The 25,342-nt window shown below is 45.0% G+C and overlaps 1 protein-coding gene across 15 annotated transcripts in view; it reads left to right on the forward strand.

Annotated features, from left to right (window-relative positions):
* mycbp2 (MYC binding protein 2) overlaps positions 1-25,342 on the forward strand; it is a 65,310-nt gene that overhangs the window by 36,897 nt on the left and 3,071 nt on the right. For 5 of the 15 annotated variants that reach the window (XM_079169661.1, XM_079169669.1, XM_079169668.1 and 2 more), the window contains 36 exons: positions 759-877; positions 988-1,075; positions 1,217-1,266; positions 1,372-1,544; positions 1,732-1,876; positions 1,972-2,178; positions 3,000-3,055; positions 3,131-3,246; positions 3,436-3,533; positions 5,103-5,219; positions 5,852-5,992; positions 8,692-8,916; positions 9,850-9,982; positions 10,068-10,190; positions 13,270-13,455; positions 16,548-18,170; positions 18,278-18,447; positions 18,562-18,809; positions 18,915-19,082; positions 19,663-19,820; positions 19,914-20,113; positions 20,295-20,444; positions 20,542-20,702; positions 20,956-21,112; positions 21,206-21,430; positions 21,520-21,585; positions 21,838-22,077; positions 22,170-22,259; positions 22,353-22,433; positions 22,517-22,783; positions 23,498-23,781; positions 23,899-23,995; positions 24,478-24,597; positions 24,687-24,788; positions 24,888-25,016; positions 25,120-25,252. In XM_079169661.1, coding sequence (XP_079025787.1) covers positions 759-877; positions 988-1,075; positions 1,217-1,266; positions 1,372-1,544; positions 1,732-1,876; positions 1,972-2,178; positions 3,000-3,055; positions 3,131-3,246; positions 3,436-3,533; positions 5,103-5,219; positions 5,852-5,992; positions 8,692-8,916; positions 9,850-9,982; positions 10,068-10,190; positions 13,270-13,455; positions 16,548-18,170; positions 18,278-18,447; positions 18,562-18,809; positions 18,915-19,082; positions 19,663-19,820; positions 19,914-20,113; positions 20,295-20,444; positions 20,542-20,702; positions 20,956-21,112; positions 21,206-21,430; positions 21,520-21,585; positions 21,838-22,077; positions 22,170-22,259; positions 22,353-22,433; positions 22,517-22,783; positions 23,498-23,781; positions 23,899-23,995; positions 24,478-24,597; positions 24,687-24,788; positions 24,888-25,016; positions 25,120-25,252 — 6,846 coding nt within the window. Of the gene's footprint in view, positions 1-758; positions 878-987; positions 1,076-1,216; positions 1,267-1,371; positions 1,545-1,731; positions 1,877-1,971; positions 2,179-2,999; positions 3,056-3,130; positions 3,247-3,435; positions 3,534-5,102; positions 5,220-5,851; positions 5,993-8,691; positions 8,917-9,849; positions 9,983-10,067; positions 10,191-13,269; positions 13,456-15,904; positions 16,010-16,547; positions 18,171-18,277; positions 18,448-18,561; positions 18,810-18,914; positions 19,083-19,662; positions 19,821-19,913; positions 20,114-20,294; positions 20,445-20,541; positions 20,703-20,955; positions 21,113-21,205; positions 21,431-21,519; positions 21,586-21,837; positions 22,078-22,169; positions 22,260-22,352; positions 22,434-22,516; positions 22,784-23,497; positions 23,782-23,898; positions 23,996-24,477; positions 24,598-24,686; positions 24,789-24,887; positions 25,017-25,119; positions 25,253-25,342 lie in introns of all 15 variants that reach the window. The other 10 variants (XM_079169674.1, XM_079169663.1, XM_079169662.1 and 7 more) reach the window with 8 other exon arrangements.

The raw sequence follows: 25,342 nt of genomic DNA on the forward strand, positions 1-25,342 counted from the left end.
TTGGGAGAAACAGACAGGATTTCCAGCATGGGATCAAAGCAATGTACTGCTGTGGAAGTATTTTAGACACCTAAAAAATCATCATCAGTCTACGTCTACGCTGTTTTTAGAATACCTTCACTGCTTTACCTTGCTGTCAGACAGCCCTTTCTGACGGGGAACTAAAGCCGTGATATCCATCTATGGTCTCTGCAAAGACACGGGGCTCCTTTGACAGAACCAGTAATTTAACCTTGCAGAACACAGGAGTTGCTGGTTTACTGCTGCCTCGATATGATCGTTTGTTTGTGTTACTGTGTGACGTGATTGATTTAATGAGTTCATTCAGATTCATCAAAGTCACACAATACCACGAACAAAATGACCGACAGAGGCAGCGGTAGACCAGCAACTCCTGTGTTCTGCTAAGTCAAATTATAAAATGACTGTTTCTGTCAAAGGAGCATTGATCCCCGTCAGTCAAGGTAAAGATATTCTCAATATAGCATATCCTTGAACTGAAATTAACTTTTTTTTTTTTAGGTATCTAAAATAGGTTTTGCTCCGTCTACAGCAGTACATTGCTTTGACACCATTCTAAACACAGCTGTAGTTCAGAGATCTTAATTGATCTCATCTGCGCTTTAATCTCCTTAATGATTCTTCACTGATCCACCTGCCACAGCAGGCAGTCATTAGTTTACCAGCGAGTCCTTGCATACAATACTCCCACCTGTCTCTCTTTTCATCTCATGTTTTTCTGCCCTCTCTACTTTCAGGAAACGAAGTTCTGTTCTCACTGGAAACGGCCTCGGACTACGTCAAAGATGAGAAAGCTTGCTTTTACGGCTTCAAGTGCGTAGCCGTGGGATACGAGTTTAACCCCGGCCCCGATGAGGTACAGACACACTCGTATATTCCTCTGTATATGGTGCAGCAGGATGGACTTGCATTTTTTTATGCATAATGGGAAAAACCTACCTGACCATAGCATTATGGACATTTCAGGGTATCATCCAGCTGGAGAAGGAGTTGGCCTTCCTGGGCAGTGTGTGTGCTGCAGCTCTGATGAAGAAAGACCTGGCCCTCCCTATAGGTATGGAAAACTCTGGATGAGGGGATTTGTGAACAACCCGTTTCTCTATTAATTAAGTTATGTGTGTTACTGCTAGGAAAGATAATATTGTATAACGTCTTGAGCAACTCAATCATCTGGTATTCTAATCTTTAACTTCAGGTAATGAACTGGAAGAGGATCTTGAGATCCTTGAGGAAGCCTCTCTTCAGGTGTGTCATCTTTTAAGTTCAGACATATTTGTTGTCTCGTGGAAAGGATTTTATATTTGACATCACTCTACCTTCCCTGATTCTTATTTCCTGACGTCACCCCAGGTGTGCAAGTCCCACTCCGGGATCCTGGGGAAGGGTCTGGCCTTGTCTCACTCCCCCACCATCCTGGAGGCCCTGGAGGGAAATCTGCCACTGCACCTCCAAACCAATGAGCACTCTTTCCTTGAGGACTTCATCACCTGTGTACAGACCTCCAGCGGAGGACGTCTGGCCAGGTAAACATTTGTGGAGCCTGTCAATTGTAGTTACCTAAACAGAGCAAAAATATACACACTGCATTTTCCATTTTGAACATTTGTTGGTTGTACATTTTATTTTAGCTTTCCCTCTGCAATTTCATTTTGTTACAGATTAGAAATGTACTATCCTGTCTCTCTTCTTTTGTCCTTTCCTTCCATCCAGGTGGCTGCAGCCAGACTCTTACGCAGACCCCCAGAAGACATCTCTGATCCTGAACAAAGATGACATACGCTGTGGGTGGCCGACTACTGTGGTCGTACAGACCAAAGACCAGTATGGAGATGTGGTGCACGTTCCTCACATGAAGGTCAGGGTGATTCCTTTGGCTTCCAAGAGATTTTGGAAGATTTTTTGCCTGCTTTGGCAAAAACCTGACATGTTTCTCATCTCTTACATGTCCAGGTGGAGGTAAAGGCCGTGCCCGTTTCACAAAAGAAGTCGATGCAGCCGGACAACGTGAAGAGGCTGCAGCGGCTACCTGGGAGCTCCTCGCCGTCATCCTCTGGCCCAGACTTAACCTTTGGAGGTTTGCCAATGCCCAAGCTGGAGGCCACGTACGAGCCCATGATCGTGAAAGAGGCTCGATACATCGCTATAACCATGATGAAGGTCAGCATCATGGAACTGGCCCCCCATAAGCTCACTTGTTTACATTTCGAGGGCTGCAGGTGCTCCAAAAGGTGGCGCTATTTGGTCATTATCACATCTGTTGTCTAGGCTACACACCACCCTGTGACCCCTACTGGACGTGCAAGTAATTGCAGATTAGACCTGCAGAGGTTGACATGTCTGTTATGGCAGTTGCAATATCAACACATTGTAATAGTCACTGTTTTTTTTTTTTTTTATGTTTGTATTTTCACATCAAACACTTATTATTTACAATAAGATACTTAATATAAAAAGGAGAGTACATTGACTGAATAAAGACATTGAATCATAATGGCAGAATTGAGGAAGTAGTCTGACTCACTGGATGGAGACCGTCGCTACTCTATAAGTCTGACATTGGCTGTCAACGCAGCATTCTCCTCCCTTCTGCTATTTGCGTTATCTACTTCGCCGTCCCTGCATCCTGGGCCTAGCGCCGCCCAAGACCATTTTGATTGCTTTTAAAGAAATATGAGCAAGCAAGAGCGTCCTTCCCCCCCGTAGCAGAATAATAATGTGTGTGGATGGATTAGAATTGCACCTAAGGGAGCTACAGTGTGCTGACCTTCATTTATATTATTTAGACTATTGAGGAAACAATGCATAATGAAACATTTAAAAACAAGTAAGGAAATCTGGCAGATATATCATATAGAAACATAAATATATATTGTGAATAAATATATTTTTGGTTAGTTATAAATAGAAAAAAAGCACTTTATTTTGGTAAACCAGTGTTTTTGTTAATAACTTCATACTTGTGCTCTTTGTCTTTGCAGGCTTATGAAAACTACTCATTTGAAGAGCTACGCTTTGCCTCCCCCACCCCAAAGAGGTGAGTGAGGTTATGCAGGAATAGAACACATTTCCCAGTGAGATACAACCTACTTATTGATCCTTTCCCACACAGACCCAGTGAGAACATGCTGATTCGTGCCAACACTGACGGAACCTACAGCGCCAACTGGACTCCGGGAGCGGTCGGCCTCTACACAATCCACGTCACCATTGATGGCATTGAAATAGGTATGTCAATGGAAACGGCTGAAGTGTTTCCCACATAGAGGGTATGCACAATCCCCACCAAGTGACATAACGTCATGCGGCTGCCGTGCATATGGATTAATCCATAGTTTAAAAACGTCGAGGCCTTTCTGATTAGTCGGTGTACCGCTGTCATTTTCTGATTTTGAGCTGTAAATCTTGTCTCTTTAGATGCTGGTATGGAGGTAGAAGTCAAAGACCCCCCCAAAGGCATGATACCACCTGGCACTCAGATGGTCAAACCAAAGGCTGAACCTCAGCCTAGCAAGGTGAGCTCAACCAGGGGCATGAACATGCACATAAACACACCTCTAAATGCATGCATGCTTGCAAATCCTCCATCAAACACACCAGAGACCAGAAACAGTTTGTGCTGTCTTCTATACCTGTCAACACCCATCTGTAACTTTAACTAAACTCTTTCCCTAAAAGCCACATTGAGCAATAATTTGATACAAACATTGAAACACGGATCTCCCTGTAATATGAAAGGGTTGTTAGTGATGCCCACTTGCACAATCAACATTTTATTTTGCACCTCCTTGTTTTGGTTTGCTGGTCTGACAATCAGCACTAATGCTGGTCCATAGAAAGCAATGGACACAAAACTGATTGTCAGCCATCTGTCCAAGTGCAAGCTGATGGAACAATATCAGATTTTATCATGGATCGCGATTTAAAAGAAAAACAAACTGTCTAAGTCGATCGTGGTGAATTTCTTTTATCGGAATCATTGTGAATATCGTCACATGAGTGACTTAAAAAATAAGCTGTCTGGCTCACTGTCGTTGTAGATAGGGGCGTCACCATACACTGGTATTGACGATGACCGTGATATTTACAAAATGAAATACTGATATTATGTCAATAATGCACATATGATGATATTGTGTAAATAATCTAGTGCCTCTTAAATCATTTTATATATACGGTTATGGTTCAATTCAATATGATTTATCGTCTTCTCATGGAATCATATTGGGATGAAATCGTACATGAAGATATTGTGATACACAATTATATCATCTGAATTGATAACAAGCTTGAATTAAAAAGAAAATCTGATTATATGATAAAATACTTTTCATTTGATTTAACGTATATCTGGATAAAGGATTTTGGACACGTCGCCCAGCCATGATTACATTTACAGACTCTCAACCCACCGACACTCATATTTTTGAGTTTAGTTCATTTGCCAAAAAAGAGACAAAACGCACAATAAACAAAGTTAAAGATTGACTGATAGCATTGTTTGTTTTCAAATGTTCTATAGATATCACAATAATATCATTATTGTGAATTATTTTGGCCAAGATATTTGTGTAGTGAAGGAATTCAGGTGTTTTCAAGACTCTGCAGACGAACCCAGCGTTACTAGGCTTAGACCTCCTTTGCATTTATCGGGTGATAAGACACAGAACTCCAGTGTGATGTTGCTTTACTTTGTTGAATGTACAAATAAGCAACCGATTGATAATATGATGCACTAAATACCAAAAGTTTATTATCGAGTCCATTTGTGGCCAAAAAAACCTTTTTCCACACACAAGTGTCAATGTAGGATAAAAAAAAGCTCCTAAAGCCTCCTCGTCTTTCCCCGTGTGTGTGTGTGTGTGTGTGTGTGTGTGTGTGTGTGTGTGTGTGTGTGTGTGTGTGTGTGTGTGTGTGTATACTTGGAAGCAGGCTCCGTGTGGGTTAAAGCATGCGACCTCCCACCGTCAACTTGCCCTGCTTCCTCTTCCTCCTCCTGCTGCACTTCTTGTCTCCTTTCTTTTTTCTTTTTGTTCCTTGCTCCTGCCGCTCACGGTCTCCATCTCCCCCTCTGCTTCTCTCAGGTCCGCAAATTTGTGTCCAAGGACAGCGCAGGCCTGCGTGTGCGTAGTCACCCCTCCCTGCAGAGTGAACAGATAGGCATAGTGCATGTCAATGGCACCATCACTTTCATTGACGAGGTAACTGGCTCTAGACCAGGCAGAGTATACGTTATGTTCTAGAAGTATATCAGCTGGAGCACGAGCCACTTTGATTCTATTTCCTTGGTTCGTCTTCTTTAAATCAGTAAGGATAGAATCATAAGTATTGTCTGCTATTTTCTTTTGCTAGTTTTAGAACCTTTGAGTCCTGCTTGGTGTCTTCGATGTATTATGTGTTATTACCTCTCTAAATAAGAACTACTTTCTTGCAAAGCTTATAAATTGGTTGCACTTAACTTTAATTTGCTTCATACTCTTGCAAGATACTCTGAGGCTACATGAAAGGCTTGAGCGCCTGCAACATAAATCCAAAGGACGAGATGCCTTTAAATCCCCAAATTTAAAATTGTAGCAGTCAAAGCATTGGCTCAATGATTGTACTGTAATGCAACACATCATCTGTGTTTGTATCCATCTTAAATGCACCCTGCTGTAACCTCAATTTACTGTTTGACTTGAGACTGTCCTGCAACCTCAGAGGTGTATGTGTGTGTGTGTGTGAGTGAGTGAGTGTGTGTGTGTGTGTATGAGGGCGCTGCCCATCCTGTTTCCATAGTAATAGGACGGCATGGCTCTGCCCTGCCCTGTTGCTCTTGTTTCCCCCCCCGTAGATCCACAATGATGATGGCGTGTGGCTCAGGCTCAATGACGAAACAGTAAAGAAGTATGTTCCCAGCATGAATGGGTACACAGAAGCCTGGTGCCTCTCTTTTAACCAGCACCTGGGCAGGAGCCTACTGGTCCCAGCCGACGTAAGTAGAAGACGGCCCCGCTGAGCGGCCCGTCCCAGTTTGATAAAGACAGAGGCTCCTGTGCTGTTCATTTGGGGGACAAAGCTCAGAGATCATCTTTATTGTTTAACAATCAGTTTATTTTTCACTCCCCCAAATGTACTCGAAGCATGGTAAATTGAGAGCTTTAATCAGAGTGTAACTGCTGCGGTGTTCTCTCGCATGAAACATCTAGTTGTAGCAACACAGAGTATGAAACTTTCACTAACACACCGTGCAAAGGAACAGCAGCTGGGAGCTTGCATGTGTTGACTCACGTTTGACGGCAAAACAAAGTTCACCACAAAGTGACAGCAGTTGGAAATGTTCACGTATGTTTAGTGCACTGAAGTGAACCCCAATGCAGGAGGAAAAAAGGGTAGCCACGGTGTGATTTCATCCTGTGGTGAAGTTAGTCTGCACTTCTCCTCATTGCCTCTCACTAGTCAAAACTCATAAACACCCTTACACCACGGCATGTGTTAACAAGTGTTTCCCTCACATTTTTGCTCCATGCCACAAAAACCGCCACAACATGTAACAGAATTAAAAACATCTTTTACAATGGAACGTGATCGAAGACTTGAATATTGCAGTAACAGGGAAATGATCTGAAAGAAGTTGTTGGTATCCAGGTGGTTTTCTGTCATGAAGCAATCACTGGTCCGCAAAAAAAGTTTCAATGGGAAAATTGTACTGCTCTACAATTCCACCCGTTGCATTGGGAGGCTTTAGGTGTTTGGGAGGCTTCCATGTAAGGTCTCTTGTCTGAACAGCATGACACACTACATCATCCAAGTGGGGAATTTTTTTGGAAGTTTTCCTCTTTTTATGTCATTTGGTCGTGGATTTGGAAATACTCACCCCGTTGTGTTTGGAGTGTCCTTTCAATTCTTCTTTTGTATTTTTACACTTACTGTAAAGTGTTCAAACATTTGACGGGCTTGGCCTGGATCGACAGTGCTCCACAATTTCACCATCTGGCCTGTCAGAGTCTGTCCTCTCTTCTTCACCTTCTCAAATAACCCTCTGATGCTGAATTCCAAAGGAGCCAAGCCAAAAAAAACCCAATTGTTTTTTCTTCCAAAAAAATACACGAGCGCCTTCCCCCATCCTGTTTCCCCCTCCTTTATTTTTCTCTCTCTTTTTCTCTCTTTCTCTCTCTCTCAATCTCTTTCTCTCTCGTCTACTGTTTTTTGTTGACTGTCTCACGATCTGTTGCTCAGAATGTCTTTAACGCTAGCCAAGGAGTCAGGGATATCGGCTTTTTGTCGTGGACTCCCTTAACTATATTCCCGCCACAGGTGAGTTGTATGAAGGAGGGACACATGCCCCATAGCTTATCATCCTATCTGTCACTCTACTTGTCCCCCTTGAACCCCTTGTGACTTTGTAGTCTCCCCACAGTGTTGCAGTCGGGCATAAGAGGTCGAACAACAGCTGCATGGTTGTCTACTTTGTTTCATTTAGACATTTCAGTGATGAAACAGTACGTCAGCGGCTTCTGGCCCACAGACTCAGCGCAGCGATCCCATTTAAATTCTTTTTTTAAGTAATTACTGTTCAGACTTGTGTGTTGCATGGGGGTTGAAGATACTAACGTCTAGTCTGTTGCATGAGATCCTGTATCCTTGTGCGTCACAGCATGCCTCCCTTTAGTCTGTATGAAAATACGTTCTACCTACTGTCTATTGGTCATTTAACAGCATCACTACGTGGTGTGTTAAATTCTCATGTTGTTTCTGCTGCGAGTATTTCAATCTTCAATTATATTGAAACATTTACAATGTCATGTACAGTACATGCATTGTTTTAAATATCCCGGGGAATAAATGTAGTTTTGGAATATCACTTCCTGCTGTTGAGGATGGAAGTCTAAATAGGTTTCCAGTTGTCCATGTTGTGATTTGTAGTAATTGTAGAACAAGAGTATCTCACCGGATCATGACACAGCCTCTCAAAGGACTCAATAAGAACAGTTTGACCGCTCTCATGTCGGCACTGTAAATAGAAAGCTGCAGCTAGGTTAGCTTAGCATAAAGACTGGAAACGGGGAGAACAGCTAGCCTGACTCTGTCCTGTAACAAAATCCACTTGCCAGCAACCCCTAAAGCTCACTAGTTCAAACTTTATACATCACGTGTTTAACCTATACGACAACTGAAGTTTAAAAACGGCAGGTTGTGGTTTTATTAGGCTAATGTTCTGGACTTTTTATTTGCCAGGAACAGTATCGAGAAGATTCCAGGAAACACCCGGCCACAAAATAGTCCCATTCATGACCCCCATGGGAAACTGCAACGTATCGTTTTCACACTGAGGTTACAAATTGAATAATCAAGATATAACAGTTTGCTGTTTCTAGCCGAGAAAATGATTCCCCAAATGTCTATCGCTTAAAGCTGTTGAAGATCACACAGCACATGTCCTTAGTGACAGACTTGATTTATAACTGCTCGATATGAGAAATGACCTAGCGTTAAAAAATGAACGTATGATTGTGTTTTCTTTACAGGGCAGATTGCTCTGGAGCGTACATGCTCTTTTGCCCGTTACACTGCTAACAGTGGCTCTTCCCCGTAACATTTCCGGACCTAGCGATCTGAACCTTGTCCTGGAGTGAAACGTTTTTGTTGTGCTACTGTACGTTGCCTCTAATCCATTGCTCTCACCTCTTGCAGGAGGTCAGGGGCCAATCGGAGGAGAACGTAAAGGAGGTGAGCAGCTGCCCTTCCCACGAGGCCCCCATTCGGGCGCAAAGCAGGGCAGGGCAGGGCGGCGGCCCGGGGCTTTATAAGGTAGTGAAGACCGGCCCCTCTGGTCACAACATCAGAAGCTGCCCAAACCTTAGGGGTATCCCCATTGGAATGTTAGTTCTTGGCAACAAGGTCAAGGCCATAGGCGAGGTACGCACTCACCCCAAATGATGCAATGTGTTTTTTTTTGTTCTTTTTTGTGGCTTTAGTTGAAATATTGTAATGTAGCCAATGTTAGTAGATTTTGGCCATAATTCTCAGAGATTAGCGTTCGCTCTATTTTCCTAAACTGATTTTGAATGTAAAGAATGTAATCTGGCTGTCTGAGGGGAATACATCAGGTGCTTCTGGGTGCGGGTGTGTGTTGTGTATCTTTTCCCACTCGAGGATCAACTCCCTGCGGCTACGACACTTTTCGCGTGCTTCCTGATTCACTAATTTCAGTTTGTCTACGAATCCATTGCCGTTTCAGCGTGTCGTATTCGGCCGCCTTCCAGACTTTTCGGTGGAAGTGTGATCATGAAATGCTGGAGCCTGTCTGTGCCTTGAATGTCTCTTTCTTGCACTTTTAACCATCCTGTCAATAACTCCGGTACTTTTCTAAATTGTCTTTGGCGTGGTGATGAGCGGAGCCCCGCCTCTTTTGGATATGCCCTGTCATTGGCTGCTGTGGTGTGTCATGCTGTTCAATAGTTTCCTCTGCACTTGGAATGCCCTGTCTGAGATCTGAGAAGTGCAGCCTGCACATACTAATACTTCCGTCTGTCTTTTTTTTTTCTTCCAAAATGATAATATTTCAGGGAATTGAGAAAAAACAACCTCATGCATTTACCTTTCAATAAGCTACCCCTTTCTTAGAGTAAGTTATTGTCTTTGTTTAGCTACATCAGTTTTGTCCCGCAGTGTCTGCTGATGCACAAAATCTAATTCATGTGATCTACTGCTGTGGATTTTGTCAGTGCCAATCAGATGAATCCAATGATTGCATGTTATTGATCGTCTGCGACGGTGCTGTGTGTGTGTGTGAGACAAAGTGTTCACTTTGTGTGTGAGTGTGGATAAAGAGTGTTGTTTGTGTATCAGGTGGTCAACTCAGAGGGGAACTGGGTTCAGCTGGATAAGAACAGTGTAGTGGAGTTCTGTGAGAGCGATGAAGGAGAGGCCTGGTCATTGGCCAGAGACCGCGGTGGAAATCAGTACCTTCGCCACGATGACGGTGAGCTGTTTTTGTATGTTCTGTACAAATAAATATTATTATAATTATAAATTGTTAGATAACGTAGTTTGATCTGCTCTTACAGAACAAGCACTGCTTGAGCACGTGGCCCAGACCCCCCCGCCCAGCCCTTTCTCCGTGCAGGCCTTCAACAGAGCCGCAGCAAACGGAGCGCAGGGCTTTGACTACGGCATCTCCAACAACAAAGGTCAGCTCGACGTGGCGTAAAGTTGTTGTTTTTTTGTTTTTTTTACAGAAAAACGTTCTATCACAGATCCTCAATCTGCATATCACTTTGCTTTCAACATCCACTTTGCTGTATGCTGTTCGTTTACGAGTCATTGGGCAGTAGTTGAAGATTGTTCTGTCATTACTGATGTACACCTCACCTCTGACTTCACTCTGCACCCCTCGTCTTTATTGTTCCCCGCTTTATTTTCTCTAACCTGACTTCCCCTCTATGCTTTGGATTGAGACTTTTTTTTTATACATTACTTCATTTTAGTTGTGGAAATGCAGACATTTTCACCATCTTTATCGCAATGATAGTACAACTTCCTCTTTTGTTTAAAATACGACCTCCACAATTTATAGCAGCACATCCACGACGTGTATGTGATCCAGTATGGGTCAGTCCATCAAAAAAGAATGAGAGTAGAACTATATGCCGTAGTTATTTGACTAGTTCAAAAGACAATGGCGCTCACCGCTAACAGTTCCTTGCAATGGAAACGGTACACATAAAAATGGCCGCCGCCTGACCATCCTGCTATGTTATATTGCACAGGAATGTCCCTTCTACTCTCATTCTATTTCTATGGCTCAGTTAATCTCTTTAAAATCACAGGTGCGATCTGTCACCGATCTATCATCTCTCTTTCTTTGTGCATGCTTTTTTATCATGTATACTGTTGCGATTTCATGCCCAACATCTCTGCGTTGTCTGTATGCATGGGCCAGTCAGTGTGCTTCTGTTCATTTCCGACTGCTCCGGGCTCTGTTTCGTTGGGCGCGGTGCTTTAGCCCAACACAGATTACCCTTTTTCGCCTTAATTCAGTCTCTTTGAAAACATTTGATCATTTACATAATCCATGTTTTCTTAAGTATAATGGTGGAATACTGAAAACATCCCGTGGATGAACACATCTATTCTGCTGCACCGTCAAAGAGCGGCTTGCCCCAAATGTGTCTGTGTATCTTTCTGCCTGAATGTCTCGCTGACGCTGTGTCAATTGTCTTTCAAACGCCTTAACTCTTCCTCACTGCTTGAAAAAGAGGAGGCTGACCTGTTTAGCCATGCTAATCAGAGAACCATGGTTATTCAAATAATACTAAGCTATTGCACCATTACTGCAGAATAAAGGCTCCATTCACACTTGTCAGTTGTAGTTACATTTGTGACCACATATGTGTCTCTGTTAGGCTGATCCCAAGTCTGGTTGCCACTAATTTTCTTTCACTGTGCTCAATGCAAAGCTGTGTCGGCCTTACTCCAGTCCAGAGGGGGATGGAAAGGCTCCTAAACACTAACATGCTATTAAGCCTTCTGTGTGACTGCCACTGTTTCTGTTGCTTTAATGTGACGAGTAGAAGGATGACTCATTTCAGTGTCACTGTGGCTATGTGGCAACTTCATGTGGCTACGTGGAGAGATGGATGAATTTATACCTTTATCAACATCACCTTTTCTGAGGTGGTTTTGATATGGCAATCTGTTTATATGCATCTTGGTCACATTCACTCTTGGCTTTTTTCGAAGCCAGATGACCGATCTGCCCAAGAATGCAGAAATTGTCTACCACTAGCACGCTGAATGTTTGCTCAAGCCTCTGCAACCCTAGGTCAAGGTGACGGCCACTGCTGGACCATCTGATAGAGGGTTTGAATCACTCGCCACCTGTGCGATGGACCCATCATGCTGTGAGGCAGGTGGATTGCCCTCAGATTGGTCAGCTTGATGGACCAGTCCTTGGCAAAGCTCTTTTGAGCAAGTTGGAGAACAACCTCTTTGACAGATTCTCTCAGACTTCAATATTCAGCCGTGCTGGTTGAGTTCCCCCATCCGGCCTTCAGCCAGGCAGCCTCCCACAATTGATGAAAAGGGAACGGATTTAAACTTTTTTAAATCCATGTTTGAAAACAACACAGTGACTGGGTTTTGTACCTGGTTCACAACTACTCAGTTGTGTCAAGAGAGTGAGAGACTTCTGTTGCACGTTCACAAGAGTCTTTGAATGATTACTGATGCAGTGTCAGCTCAATATATACGGTATATGGAGAAGGGTCCATTTTCTCCCAGCACGTTTTTTGGAACTTCTGACGAGGACGCACATGTTTTTCTCGGAAGAATGACTCCTGAAATGAATACATGAGAAGAGACCCCCCCCCCCCCCCCCCCCCCCCCTCTCTGCCCCCTTCCTCAACTATCCCCAAATACAGTTGCGAAATGGGAGGAGCCACTGGTGCTGGAAGTATTTTTTTTTAACACTGTACAACCCTGTTTGAAAGTTTTCTGGTGATGATGTCATCAATTCTCCACAACATAGAAACACAAGAGTTTCCTGGATAGTTTAACGATAGTGTAAGTTCATAACAAAGTCCATTTGAAATGACATTGCGTATGTCCGCTACAGCATACACCCTTGTTTAGCATTCATTTGACGGAATACCGTTACAGGTATTCGTCTATTTAGGGGGAGACCTTCTTTCAGACGGTACATACAGCCAATCAGATCCCGCATGAAGCAGCAACGTTAGTTTGGCCGTCTAAAGTTGCTAAAGTCTCGTTCTTTTCTAAATCACAGACAGGAACACGCATCTTTTCCCGCTCTTTAGCTTGTCGAGCGAGCCACCAAACAAACATTCACAACATGAAAGTCCACCGCTCAGGCTACATAGCGAAGGAGCTGCTCAGCTGCTGCACATTAAACAGCTTTTGAACTCTGCTGCAAATGCCATTTGCCAATGTTTCTTGGGAGTCGTAGTTCACCTCTCTCCTTATGTTTTATCCACCCGGGCCTTGTACCTTTCCACTTTTTGCTCACCTTGTGGATGCCCATTCAGGCCTTGGAAGTGCTCCCGCCAATCCACTTGCATTGTCTGAACAGAAAATCAATAGGATTATTACTTCCGGGACCCTGGCTCCTCCCATTTCACACATGCGCGGCGTCGTGGGAGATGACTGAATGACTGATAAACTCTGACTGATCCTCACCCCCCCTTTTGGAAACCTCAAGCCATAGTATAAGCTGTAGTTTTTCCCCATCCTCTGTCTCCATGTTTGCAGGTGACCGGTTGAGTGCCATACTGAATTCCATTCAGTCTGGGCCCTTCCTCTCAGCAGCTCCCTCCTCCTCCGTATTTGAGCAAGCCGCCCAACCTCCCTCCTCTTCCTCCTCCTCCCTTGTCCACAGCCCATTTGTGTTTGGACAATCCCCCTCCCAACTGTCTCAGCCACAACCACAGCTTCCGAGTAAGTCTGTCCTGCTTTCTGACAGCGCTTGCTTGCACAGGTGTTGATCCTTTTCCTCGCAGCTTTTTGTTTTTTTCTGATTTTGTTCTGTATTCATCCTCTTTCATGTATTTTTCTGGAAAGGGCAGCAGCGACGTGTGACACATAACACTGCAGTTATGTTTCTAGAGTGAAATATCCCCGACAAGCCGACATGTCTAGTATTGCATGTTTAAATCTTGTTTATAAAAATCAAATCGGTGACACTGCCTTCAAAGAATATGCATTGACAGGTATTTTCACTTGTTTTTGAAAACAAGATATCAAACTTAAATACTCGACCAAACGTCTTGTTGAAAGGGATATTGTTGTCGTGTGCTGAAGTAACAGGCTGAGCTGCTTATTTTTCTGCTTGTCTGCTTGTTCTGCTAGTCAGCTTTTTTTATTCTTTTCCTCATCACCTTCCTCGCTGCTTTGATTTCAGATCTGCATTTTTCATCCTTGATTAACAACTTGTTTCATTTTCTGCCTCAACCAGCCCAGGGCTTCAGTGCAACTGTGAACAACTTTAGACTAAATAGTTGATGGTTTAGAGTCGACCCAATCTCCCTAAAACGGCACAACTTCAGTCCCAGTCATTAAGTAGTATTACATATAGCACATACTAGTAGCTTATACTGGATAATTCTAGTACAAAATACCACAATTTAGTATTATGAGTATCTTAGAACAGGATCAAAAATATCTGTTTAACTTGTTCAGCCTGTGTAGCTCTCTTTCTCCCTGCCGGTCTTTTCTTGTGTATTTCTACTTTTTCTCTACTTGTGATAATTTTTTCTTTTTTTCCCCTTTTTTTCCCCTGATTGATTACTTATGGAGCCTGGGAGGTGTCTTAAGAAGGAAAAAAACCTCATCTGTGTGCATAAATTAATATGTGCTCAATTTAGCATACAGTTAACTTATCACCTTAATTCAGGGGTCGGCAACCCGCGGCTCCGGAGCCGCATGCGGCTCTTCGGCCCCTCTGTTGCGGCTCCCTGAGTCCTCCGTCCACACGGCGTTTAAGCATCGTTTTCGAGATGATCTCCGTCCAGACTTAAACGCCTCAAAACGAATATCACGTGACTATTCACGTACACTGGGCATGCAGTGGGTGCCGGTCCTACTGGTTTTCAAACCTACTGGTTTCCTTCCGTGCGTGTGTCGTGTTCGTGTAACAGCAGCAGCTGTTTTCTGCATCTGTTGCCAGATTCGTCACACATTCACAAACATATTGCTGGAGATCTAAAAGCCACATCTCATATATTGCGGGGATTACGATTGTATAAGTGAGCACTACATCACAGCCACGTATGAAGAAATACATTGAAGAAAATATATTTATAGAAAGATCGCATCAACCTGGATTCGAACTCTGTCGAGCAAAATAGTAATATATTCAGCGCTACGCGATCCGCCACTTGCATCTTACGTCGCTGTCTAGCGCCTTTCCCTTCAGCTGGCTGATCATGATCTGCAGAGCCCCGCCCTCAGTAAACTATCGATGGATAAATCCAAAAATGGAAACGTCACGGAGGAAAATAGAGTTTAATTCTGCGTGGACGTATTCATTTGCTTTCACTGCGAACGATGCTGGCTTACCTGTATGCTTGATATGTGGCGAGAAATTTTGCAATCTTGTTATAACAGGTAAAATAGCAAGTGTCTTTATACTTGTTCTATAATTTCATAAATACAACAAACTATAGTTTTTGTATATATAATATAACTATATATAAAACTTTATAAACTGTGACATCAAATAGCTTTTGCGGCTCCAGACAAATGTTATTTGGTGGAAAATAGGGCAAAATGGCTCTTTGGATAGTAAAGGTTGCCGACTCCTGCCTTAATGCCATCAGTCTTGTCGTACATGTCCCCTTCACACTTACTCTAGATCACTTTAATGGATTTAATATGGGATGTTACGAACAACGTCCTGTTAAACCTTTTTACATGATAAAGGGCTGTTTCTCCCTAAAAACTGAGACTGAGGATGTTCATTAACAACATGCGACATGCTAAAGGTGTATGCCGCCCTCTAAAAGAGTGAAAGAGTCAAAATGTATATCAAATTCAATGGAAAGCACATATTACTAAATGCACAGCATACTTTTATTTCCATGACAACTCTTGGTTCTGTAACTTCTCTTTTTTTCTCTTCTATAAGTGTTTCTCTCTTCATGTTTCTCTACCCATCTGTTGATCTTCCCGTCACTTGAACTTGTCCTTTTTTCCTCTTTCTATTTCACCTTCTTGACTTGACCCCATTGCCTCTTTGTGCTCTCTCTCTCTCTGTCTTTCTCTGTCTCTCTCTGTCTCTCTGTGTGTGTGTGTGTGTGTGTGTGTGTGTGTGTGTGTGTGTGTGTGTGGTGACCCCCTTGCGTTCCATGCCTTGCTTGTTTACCTGCTCCACTGTTTTCCGCTGTAGATGGTTCATCGCGCCGCCTTGCTTCTCGCGAGCGTGTGCACAAAAGCAATGTGTCCGTGGCTGGGCATGGTACTGCTCTCTCATCTCTCGCTCTGAGGCAAAAGGGTGGGTAATCACAGCATGCATGCCTCCCTCAGACTGAACAGAGGGTGGGCACGAACACAAGAAAAAATAACTTATTTTATGATGGCTTGTGAAAAACGTTTTGTGTTGATGCAAAGCTTAAAAACTGTGGCCCTAAAGTAGGATGTGGCCAAACACTATATTGTATTAAAGAGGAAAAACTAAAAGGGCGTAATAAAAACACAAGTTTTGATTCAAAGTTCAGTTTTAAAATAGGTGGACCTTAAATGCTATTGACTCAGGATGTTTGTGGTTACTAGACTAAACTACTAGGCTATTAAAAGTTACACTAACTAGGTCCAATATCAGTAGGAGAGGTCCCAGGACTGGGCTGGAATCCATCTTTCATCAGCTCTTCCATGGTCCACTAGTTATCTTCATTGCATTGCATTTTACCTTATATTTTCAGCATTGCATTTTTTTCCTCTCAGGTTTTGCGCTTAGAGCTAAATGGTTACACTCTTACCACCGGTTTACTCCTCTTTCGTGTTGTAACTGTGTTTGAATTATTAACGTTCAGGTGAGCGAGGGAACCTGATGCCCGGAGCGCGGCCCATGTCCCCAGCCTCCAAACACCGGCAGGAGAACCGCTCGCCCAAACAGGAGGGTCGGGGAAGCCGCTCATCCGAGCAGAGCAGGGGCAAGACGGGGGAGGGCGGCATCTCAGCCAGCGAAGCCCTCATCCTGCGGTCGGACACGGCCAAACTGAGGTCCGACTCTCACAGCCGCTCTCATTCGCCCAATCACAACACCCTGCAGGCCCTGAAGGCAGATGGTAGAACCCCAGGACTCCGAGCTGAGTCCCCGAATCCTGGCTCTCGCTCCTCCTCTCCCAAACAAAAAGGCGTATCTTCTTCAGGCAGGTCTAGTCCCTCCAGCACCTCCTCTTCAACCCATCATGACAAAAACCTCCCGCCTAAAGTCAGCCCTTCCTCTAAAGCCCGGCTGGACCCTCCAAGAGAGAGATCCAAATCCGATTCGTACACTCTGGACCCAGACACACTTAGAAAGAAGAAGGTCCCACTTACAGAGCCGCTTCGAGGCAGGTCTACCTCTCCAAAACCTAAACTGTCTCCTAAAGATCCAAATAATGAAGTGATTGGCAATGCAGAGAACCGTGTTCCCTCTCCACATGTGACCCAGGAGAACCTCCACAGTGAAGTGGTGGAGGTGTGCACCTCCAGTGCTCTGCTCTCAGAGGATGGCAATGACGAGAACGTGGAGGCTCAGAATTCTGAAGATGGCTCATGCAAGGTGCACTTCAGTATCGGCAAAGCCCCCGTCAAGGAGGAACTAGAGAGCCGCGCTTCGCCCAAAGTCAGCCGCAAAGCCTCCAGTCGACACACGCGCCCTAAGAAGGAAAAATCTGGGCCTCTGTTCAAAGGTGAGAGTACTTCAAGGGCCACGGAGCCTGCCAAACAGGCCATGTCACCTTCTGTGGCCGAATGCTCGCGAGCAGTCTTCGCAGCGTTCCTGTGGCATGAAGGTATTGTCCACGACGCCATGGCCTGCTCCTCCTTCCTCAAGTTCAACCCAGACTTAACCAAAGAGCACGCCCCCATCCGCAGCTCGCTGGGAGGACAGGGCGCCGAGGAGAAGGAGAGCAAGCTAAAGAACCGCCACTCCTTAGAGATCTCCTCTGCACTCAACATGTTTAACATTGCGCCGCACGGCCCGGACATCTCCAAAATGGGAAGCATCAACAAAAATAAGGTGCTGTCCATGCTGAAAGAACCTCCACTGCCAGAGAAGTGCGAGGAGGGGAAAGGGGAGGCCACTTCCTACGAGATGAATTCTCATCCGGCTATGAGGGCGAAATCGATCTTGCCGTTGACGTTGCAACATCTGGTTTCCTTCTGGGAGGACATCTCTCTGGCCACCATCAAGGCAGCCACTCAGAACATGATTTTCCCCAGCCCGGGGTCCAGCGCCATCCTGAAAAGGAAGGAGCACGAGAAAGACGGCAAGAAGGCGAAGAAGGAGAAGAAGAAGAGGGAGAAGGCCGAGGTGCGTCCAAGAGGGAATCTATTCGGTGAGATGGCACAGCTCGCCATGGGTGGACCGGAGAAAGACACTATCTGTGAGCTGTGCGGCGAATCTCACCCTTACCCCGTCACCTACCACATGAGACAGGCTCACCCGGGTGAGAATACAGAAGTTTTGGTTCGAGTTTTCTCATTTTGAATATGGGTACTGTATTACTGGGTAATAGACATTTCAACTTTTAACACCCTTCCTATTTCATGGCAGGTTGCGGTCGCTATGCTGGAGGCCAGGGCTACAACAGCATCGGTCACTTCTGTGGTGGTTGGGCTGGGAACTGTGGAGACGGAGGCATAGGAGGCAGCACTTGGTACCTAGTGTGTGATCGCTGTCGGGAAAAATACCTGAGAGAGAAACAGACTGTCGCCAGGGAAAAGGTAGCCTACTTGTGCTTAAATTTGTGTCCCTCTGTAACTGAAGCCCTCTCAGCATTTCACATCATACTGACCTCTTAGACTTGAATCAAAACCAATCTGCCTGTTCTTTGCCAGGTGAAGCAATCCAGGAAGAAACCCCTGCAGGTGAAGACTCCGAGGGCACTGCCCACCATGGAGGCCCACCAGGTGATCCGGGCGAACGCTTTGTTCCTGCTGTCCCTCAGCAGTGCTGCCGAGCCCAGCATGCTGTGCCACCACCCTCCTCGGCCCCTGCACTCCCAGCTGCTTCCCAGCCTCAAGGAGGGCGTGTCGGACGAACTCCCCAATAAAATGGGCTGCCTCTACCTCCAGACACTAGCTAGGTAGATTGCAGCTCAGTTAACAACTCTTTGTTTTGTTTTTTCAGATTAAATTACAGTTACTTGTGCTATTACAACAATTAGAGTCACTCTCCTCTCATCACCCAGGCAACACACTGAGAACTTTGGGGCCTACCAAGACGATAACCTCTTCCAAGATGAGATGAGGTATTTGCGCTCAACATCTGTTCCTGCACCTTACATATCAGTCACCCCTGATGCCTGTCCCAATGTGTTTGAGGAACCAGAGAGCAACATGAAATCAATGCCGCCCAGGTAACGCGTCTTAGTACGATGCTTTTCATCACTTCCACTTCTCTGCATGAACACAAAATGAGTGAATTGTGGATGTTACTATCACGGATCTTTTCATACACCATTTACTGTTTATGCATGACATAGATATACATCCATACATGATATTTAAGTCATGGCAGATCAGGTAGCCGAGATATTTAAGTTGGATATGTTCAGAGCAGACCAGCAGATAATGCATGTTAATTGTCATTGCAGGTATACACTGTACGGATAGTTCTGTGACGACTCCCACTCTCTCCCCTGCACCCTACTGTGCATAGTGACAGCAAAGCATTCTGTTCAGAATGTGTGCCTTAATTGTTATACCTCCTTATCATGATCAGCCTCATTGTATACAGTACAAAAGAGTCTGGCTGCTCTGTTTTCTGGTGAATAAAATGTTCTTTTGTCAAGCAAAGAGAACTGTGGTATGAAATTAGCCTTTTTAAGTGGCCACCTTTGCGCCTTGTAGAGCTACATTTAACCTATGAAGGGTCGATGTCTTTATGATCTCTGTGTTAGAGGCTAAACTGTGACTGTTTCATATGCTGTCTTTCAGTCTGGAGACCAGTCCAATCACAGACAGCGATACGGCGAAACGAACAGTGTTTCAGAGGTCTTACTCAGTCGTAGCATCCGAGTATGACAAGCAACACTCGCCCTCTCCGGCCCGGGTCAAAGCCGTGCCCAGACGCAGGGTCCAGAGTGGTGATGCAGGTAATCGCACGTGTTCATTCGAGACGTGATATCTTAAGTATTAATGCGCCACAGCGTCATCTGTAACATCAACCCGCTCTTTGCCCCTTAAAGAGGTGGGTTCTTCCCTGTTACGGCACCCGTCCCCTGAGCTGTCCCGGCTGATCTCGGCCCACGGCTCCCTCAGTAAGGGGGAGAGGAACTTCCAGTGGCCTGTCCTGGCTTTCGTTATCCAGCACCATGACCTGGAGGGCCTGGAGGTGGCCATGAGGCATGCACTGAGGAAGTCTGCCTGCAGGGTGTTTGCCATGGAGGTACAGGCAGCAATATCTCTCTGAATCTCCGAGCTTAGTCTTGCTTTAATCGTTGCTATTTATCCAGCAGTGAATCAAGGTTATAGGCAATTAGTTGGCTGGATATTGTTAGTTAATGAGTTAGATTTGTATACTTGTAAGAAGACTAATTGGCATGATTTTCTCTTGGGGTCCCCGTCAGGCCTTCAACTGGCTGCTGTGCAATGTGATCCAGACCACCTCTCTGCACGACATCCTTTGGCATTTTGTGGCATCTCTCACCCCATCGCCCTTTGAACCCGAGGACGAGGAAGACGATGAGAACAAGGGGAACAAAGAAAACGTGGAACAGGTAACGAGTGGTTAAACATCAAAAAACGTGCAGCGTTACTTACTCGCTCTGTTGTAGCGTCTTCTGACTGTGAACTTCTCCGCTCTGCGCTCCCCAGGAAAGAGACCTTGGCGTTTGTGAACACCCACTGTCAGACATTGTTATTGCTGGGGAGGCAGCTCATCCTCTCCCCCACACCTTTCACCGCCTCCTTCAGACCATCTCTGACCTCATGATGTCCCTTCCCAGTGGCAGCTCACTTCAGCAGATGGCACTTAGGTACACTTCCTGAATGATTCAAATACCCACCAACCCACCAGCCAACATTTTTGAGATGGATTGATTTCAAACTATACTTGAACAGATTTATCTTTTGGGGAATATGTTTGACATGTGTACTTAATTAAACTGGCACAAAGATAAGAGAGTCGTCATATTTTGAATTATCACTGCTTATCTTTTTCCATTGATACCAGTTCTGAGATTCATGTGCATATTAAGGGAAATGTATCTTGGTGACTTGTTCTTCCAGGTGCTGGAGTCTCAAGTTCAAGCAGTCCGACCACCAGTTCCTCCACCAGAGCAACGTTTTCCATCACATCAACAATATCTTGTCCAAGTCGGACGATGGAGACAGCGAGGAGAGCTTCAACATCAGCGTGCAGTCAGGCTACGAAGCAATGAGCCAGGCAAGAAAACAGTCACTTACTTACCTTAGATCTGTCTCCTGTTGGTGAACACGGATTGAACAGTTACATTAACCTGACTATGTGTGATAATAGGATCTCTGCCTGGTGACCTGTCTGAAGGATCTGACCAGCGTAGTAGACATCAAGACGTCCAGTCGTCCTGCCATGATTGGCAGCCTTACAGACGGCTCCACGGAGACCTTCTGGGAATCTGGAGACGAGGACAAGAACAAGACCAAGAGCATCACCATCAGCTGCGTGAAGGGCATTAACGCCTCCAATGTGACTGTTCATGTGGACAACTCCAGAGACATCGGGGTAAGAGGGCAGCAGCAGCATTGGTGTTGTGCAAATGCAAAGTTTACACCAAGGTGGAATTGATAATAATATGTTTGTCATATTCACAGAACAAAGTCACATCAGTTACATTCTTATGTGGAAAAGCAGTAGAGGATCTCTGCAGAATCAAACAGGTCAGTTGCTTTGGTAGTGATGTGGGAATACAGTGTAATCAGATTTAAGTCTAGTCTATATGTAAAGCTGTGTATATAGATTATTTTGTCTCTTGTCCAAATAACAATAACTCCAAGTGCAGAGATGATGGGTATAACGTTGGTAGGCTGTTTTTTATAAGGTGCTCCTTGATCTATTATTAAAATACACTCCAGATCTACATGCACATGTAGCAGAACACTGTGAACATCCCCCTGCCTTTACATTGAAAGGTTGACCTGGACTCGCGTCACATGGGCTGGGTGACAAGCGAGCTCCCTGGAGGGGACCACCATGTGATCAAGGTGGAGTTGAAAGGTCCGGAGAACACCCTGAGGGTGCGCCAGGTGAAGGTCCTGGGTTGGAAAGAGGGCGAAAGCATCAAGATTCTGGGACAGATCTCAGCCAGCATGGCCCAGCAAAAGAACTGCGAGGCCGAGACTCTCAGAGTGTTTCGCCTCATCACCTCACAGGTCCGTCTGACTGCTTCCTCCATACGTGATCACCTGACAAATATCTGGAGCCTCTTGGAAGCTTTAGCTCTTACTTTGTTGTTCTCAATTAGGTCTTTGGAAAGCTCATCTGTGGAGATGCAGAGCCGACTCCAGAGCAGGAGGAGAAAAACCTTCTTTCATCACCCGAGGGAGAGGACAAGGTCTGCACCGTGACAGTTTAGCTTTGCTCTTAAACCGAAATATTTACTGACCTTCAGCCTGACGTTTTACACCTTGTGCGTTTTTATGAATAGGCTCCATCTGACGCGGACCTAAAAGAGCACATGGTGGGCATCATTTTCAGCAGGAGCAAACTCACCAACCTCCAGAAACAGGTCATTAGTCAGTTCTTTAAACTATTAACAGTAGGAGCTATTATAATCTCAGCCCTCTTACCTGACGTGCATTCTCTTCTCAGGTGTGCGCGCACATCGTCCAGGCCATCCGTATGGAGGCCACGCGTGTGAGGGAGGAGTGGGAGCACGCCATCTCCAGCAAAGAGAACGCCAACTCCCAGCCCAGTGACGACGACGCGTCCTCGGACGCCTACTGCTTCGAGCTCCTGTCCATGGTCCTGGCTCTGAGTGGCTCCAACGTGGGCCGCCAGTACCTCGCTCAGCAGCTAACGCTCATGCAAGACCTGTTCTCTCTGCTGCACACGGCCTCCCCGAGAGTTCAGAGACAGGTGGGTGAAGTGGACAGCACCGGGACGGTTTACATCCATGTTTGATAAGATCAGATAGAACTTTATTAATCCCAAAGGAAGTGATTGTGCCAGATTACAACAGAAGATTAGCAAAAAGCAATAAAATACAAATATAAACCTATATGAACAATAGAATAACAATTAAGTGTGAAAGAAATAATACTGTCACCATTGCAAAATAAAACACAATTGCAATAAGTAAATTTAAGTAAATAAATAAAGTCAGCTAACATTCAACTGAAATAGAAAAAGTAAAAGTAAAGTAAATCAACAAAGACTAAATACAAGAGTTAAAGTTAAAGAAAAGTGATACTAACACCAGGGCCTAATGGAAACTAAAATAGAAAAGTGATATTGAGAGAGGTATTGTCAATGATATTGAAAAAGTAGTAGAAAGTTATGTTGCACATAGATTAATGAAACTAATATTGCACACGAAATTGAAATGTAATACAATACAATATTGCAAAATAGCTGTCAGTCTTCTTCTTCTGTCCTTTATTTCCTGGCCTGTTGCCTGTTTCTCGCCACATTACTACCAACCAAGACGTGGCTTGGAGTTATTGTTCAGGTGTAACTTTCAAAGTAACTTGTTTTGTAAGCGTTTCTTCTGTGTGTACAAGTTGAGGTAAACACCTCGCGACGCTATACAAATGATGTTCTTGTCTGCCATCTGCTCTTCCTTCATCTCAGGTCACATCGTTGCTCAGACGCGTCCTTCCGGAGGTCACGCCGGTGAGACTTGCCAGCATCATCGGGGTGAAGGCCCTGCCACCGGCGGACATCAGCGACATCATCCACTCCACGGAGAAGGGCGACTGGAACAAGCTCTGCATCCTCGACATGTTCCTGGGCTGCATCGCAAAAGCCCTCACCGTGCAGCTGAAGGCCAAAGGCACCACCATCTCTGGCACAGCCGGCATGGCCGCGGGCAAAGGAGTCACCACCGTCACGCTGCCCATGATCTTCAACTCCAGGTGAGTTACTTTCTGCTGGGCCTAATCAAAGTTTTAAGAAGTTATTATGGCAGCTTGTGGCAAATGGGCAAGGTCCTTCTGATTTTTCATATTTATGCCCGTTTCTGTCACAATCAGCTACATCCGCAGGGGGGAGAGCCACTGGTGGATGAAAGGCTCCACTCCTCCACAGATAGCAGAGATCATCATAAAGCTGGTCAAAGACATGGCAGCGGTAAGTTCTCACTGTTTAAAGGGACAAATTAAAAGATTCTTATTTTTCCTCGTACCTGTAGTGCACACAATAATCCACAGAGCAGTTTCACATAGGAACTATTTTCTTTCAACCATTGCTCCTACATGAAATTGCTCTCTACAAGCTCTGTGGATTATCTTGAGTAACCGAGTCATGATTTCTGGAAAGAGATGTTGCTGTTGAGTTTTTCAAAAGTACATTTTTGCCGCTTTGAGCACCACAAGGCGAGTGTCACATGGTCCCATTATATTGGAGAGAAGGCAGACATCTCTACGGCCGATATCTCCAAAACTAGGCAACTCACACCAAAACAATCAAGGAGCTAGGACCCTGATCTTTGGGGTGAATTGTCTGTCTTTCCCTTTAACTCTCTGAGTGCCTAATTTGATAGAGAACCACAGTCGCCATCTTCGTCATAAATTTCATATTCTCATGTATTGTATTGCGCTTGCTGTTTTAAGGGCCACCTGTCAGACGGCTGGTCCAGAGTCACCAAAAATGCAATAGCTGAGACCATCATAGCTCTGACCAAAATGGAGGAGGAGCATCGTTCTCCTGTACGCTGTATCGCCACCACAAGGGTATGCACTCAAATGTCACCATACCAAAAGCCCGTTTACAACCACTGGGTATCAGCTAACCATATACTATATCATGTTCTGTCTCACAGCTGTGGCTGGCCTTAGCTTCGCTGTGTGTGCTGGACCAGGACCATGTGGACAGGCTGTCCTCCGGTCGCTGGATGGGCAAAGATGGACAGCAGAAGCAGATGGTGAGGACAATAAAAAAGGCCTGGAGCTACACAGAGTTACAATAACTGATGTGTTATTGAAATAATAACAAATTGATTTCCTCCTCCTCTTATCACCAGCCCATGTGTGACAATCACGATGATGGCGAGACGGCAGCCATCATCCTGTGTAACGTGTGCGGCAACCTCTGCACCGACTGTGACCGCTTCCTCCACCTGCACCGACGCACGCGCTCTCACCAGAGACAGGTCAGTGTCGGTTCTCCCACTGCTGATAATATGAATCTTTTTATGGAAATAATGTGAAGGAGAGTGAGCTGGTGTTTAATCTCGTCTTCGTGGCTGCTTCCAGGTGTTCAAGGAGGAAGAGGAGGCTATAAAGGTGGATCTCCATGAAGGCTGTGGGAGGACTAAGCTCTTCTGGCTCATGGCCCTGGCCGACTCTAAGACTATGAAGGCCATGGTGGAGTTCAGAGAGCACACAGGTAACATAGCAACAGAGCATACAACTGTGCTTTTTTTTGGGGTGGGAATATATGTATTGCTGCAAATTAGTTATTTAAAAAACGTGTACT

The sequence above is a fragment of the Pholis gunnellus genome (assembly GCF_910591455.1).
Source record: "Pholis gunnellus genome assembly, chromosome: 12".
NCBI lineage: Eukaryota > Metazoa > Chordata > Actinopteri > Perciformes > Pholidae > Pholis > Pholis gunnellus.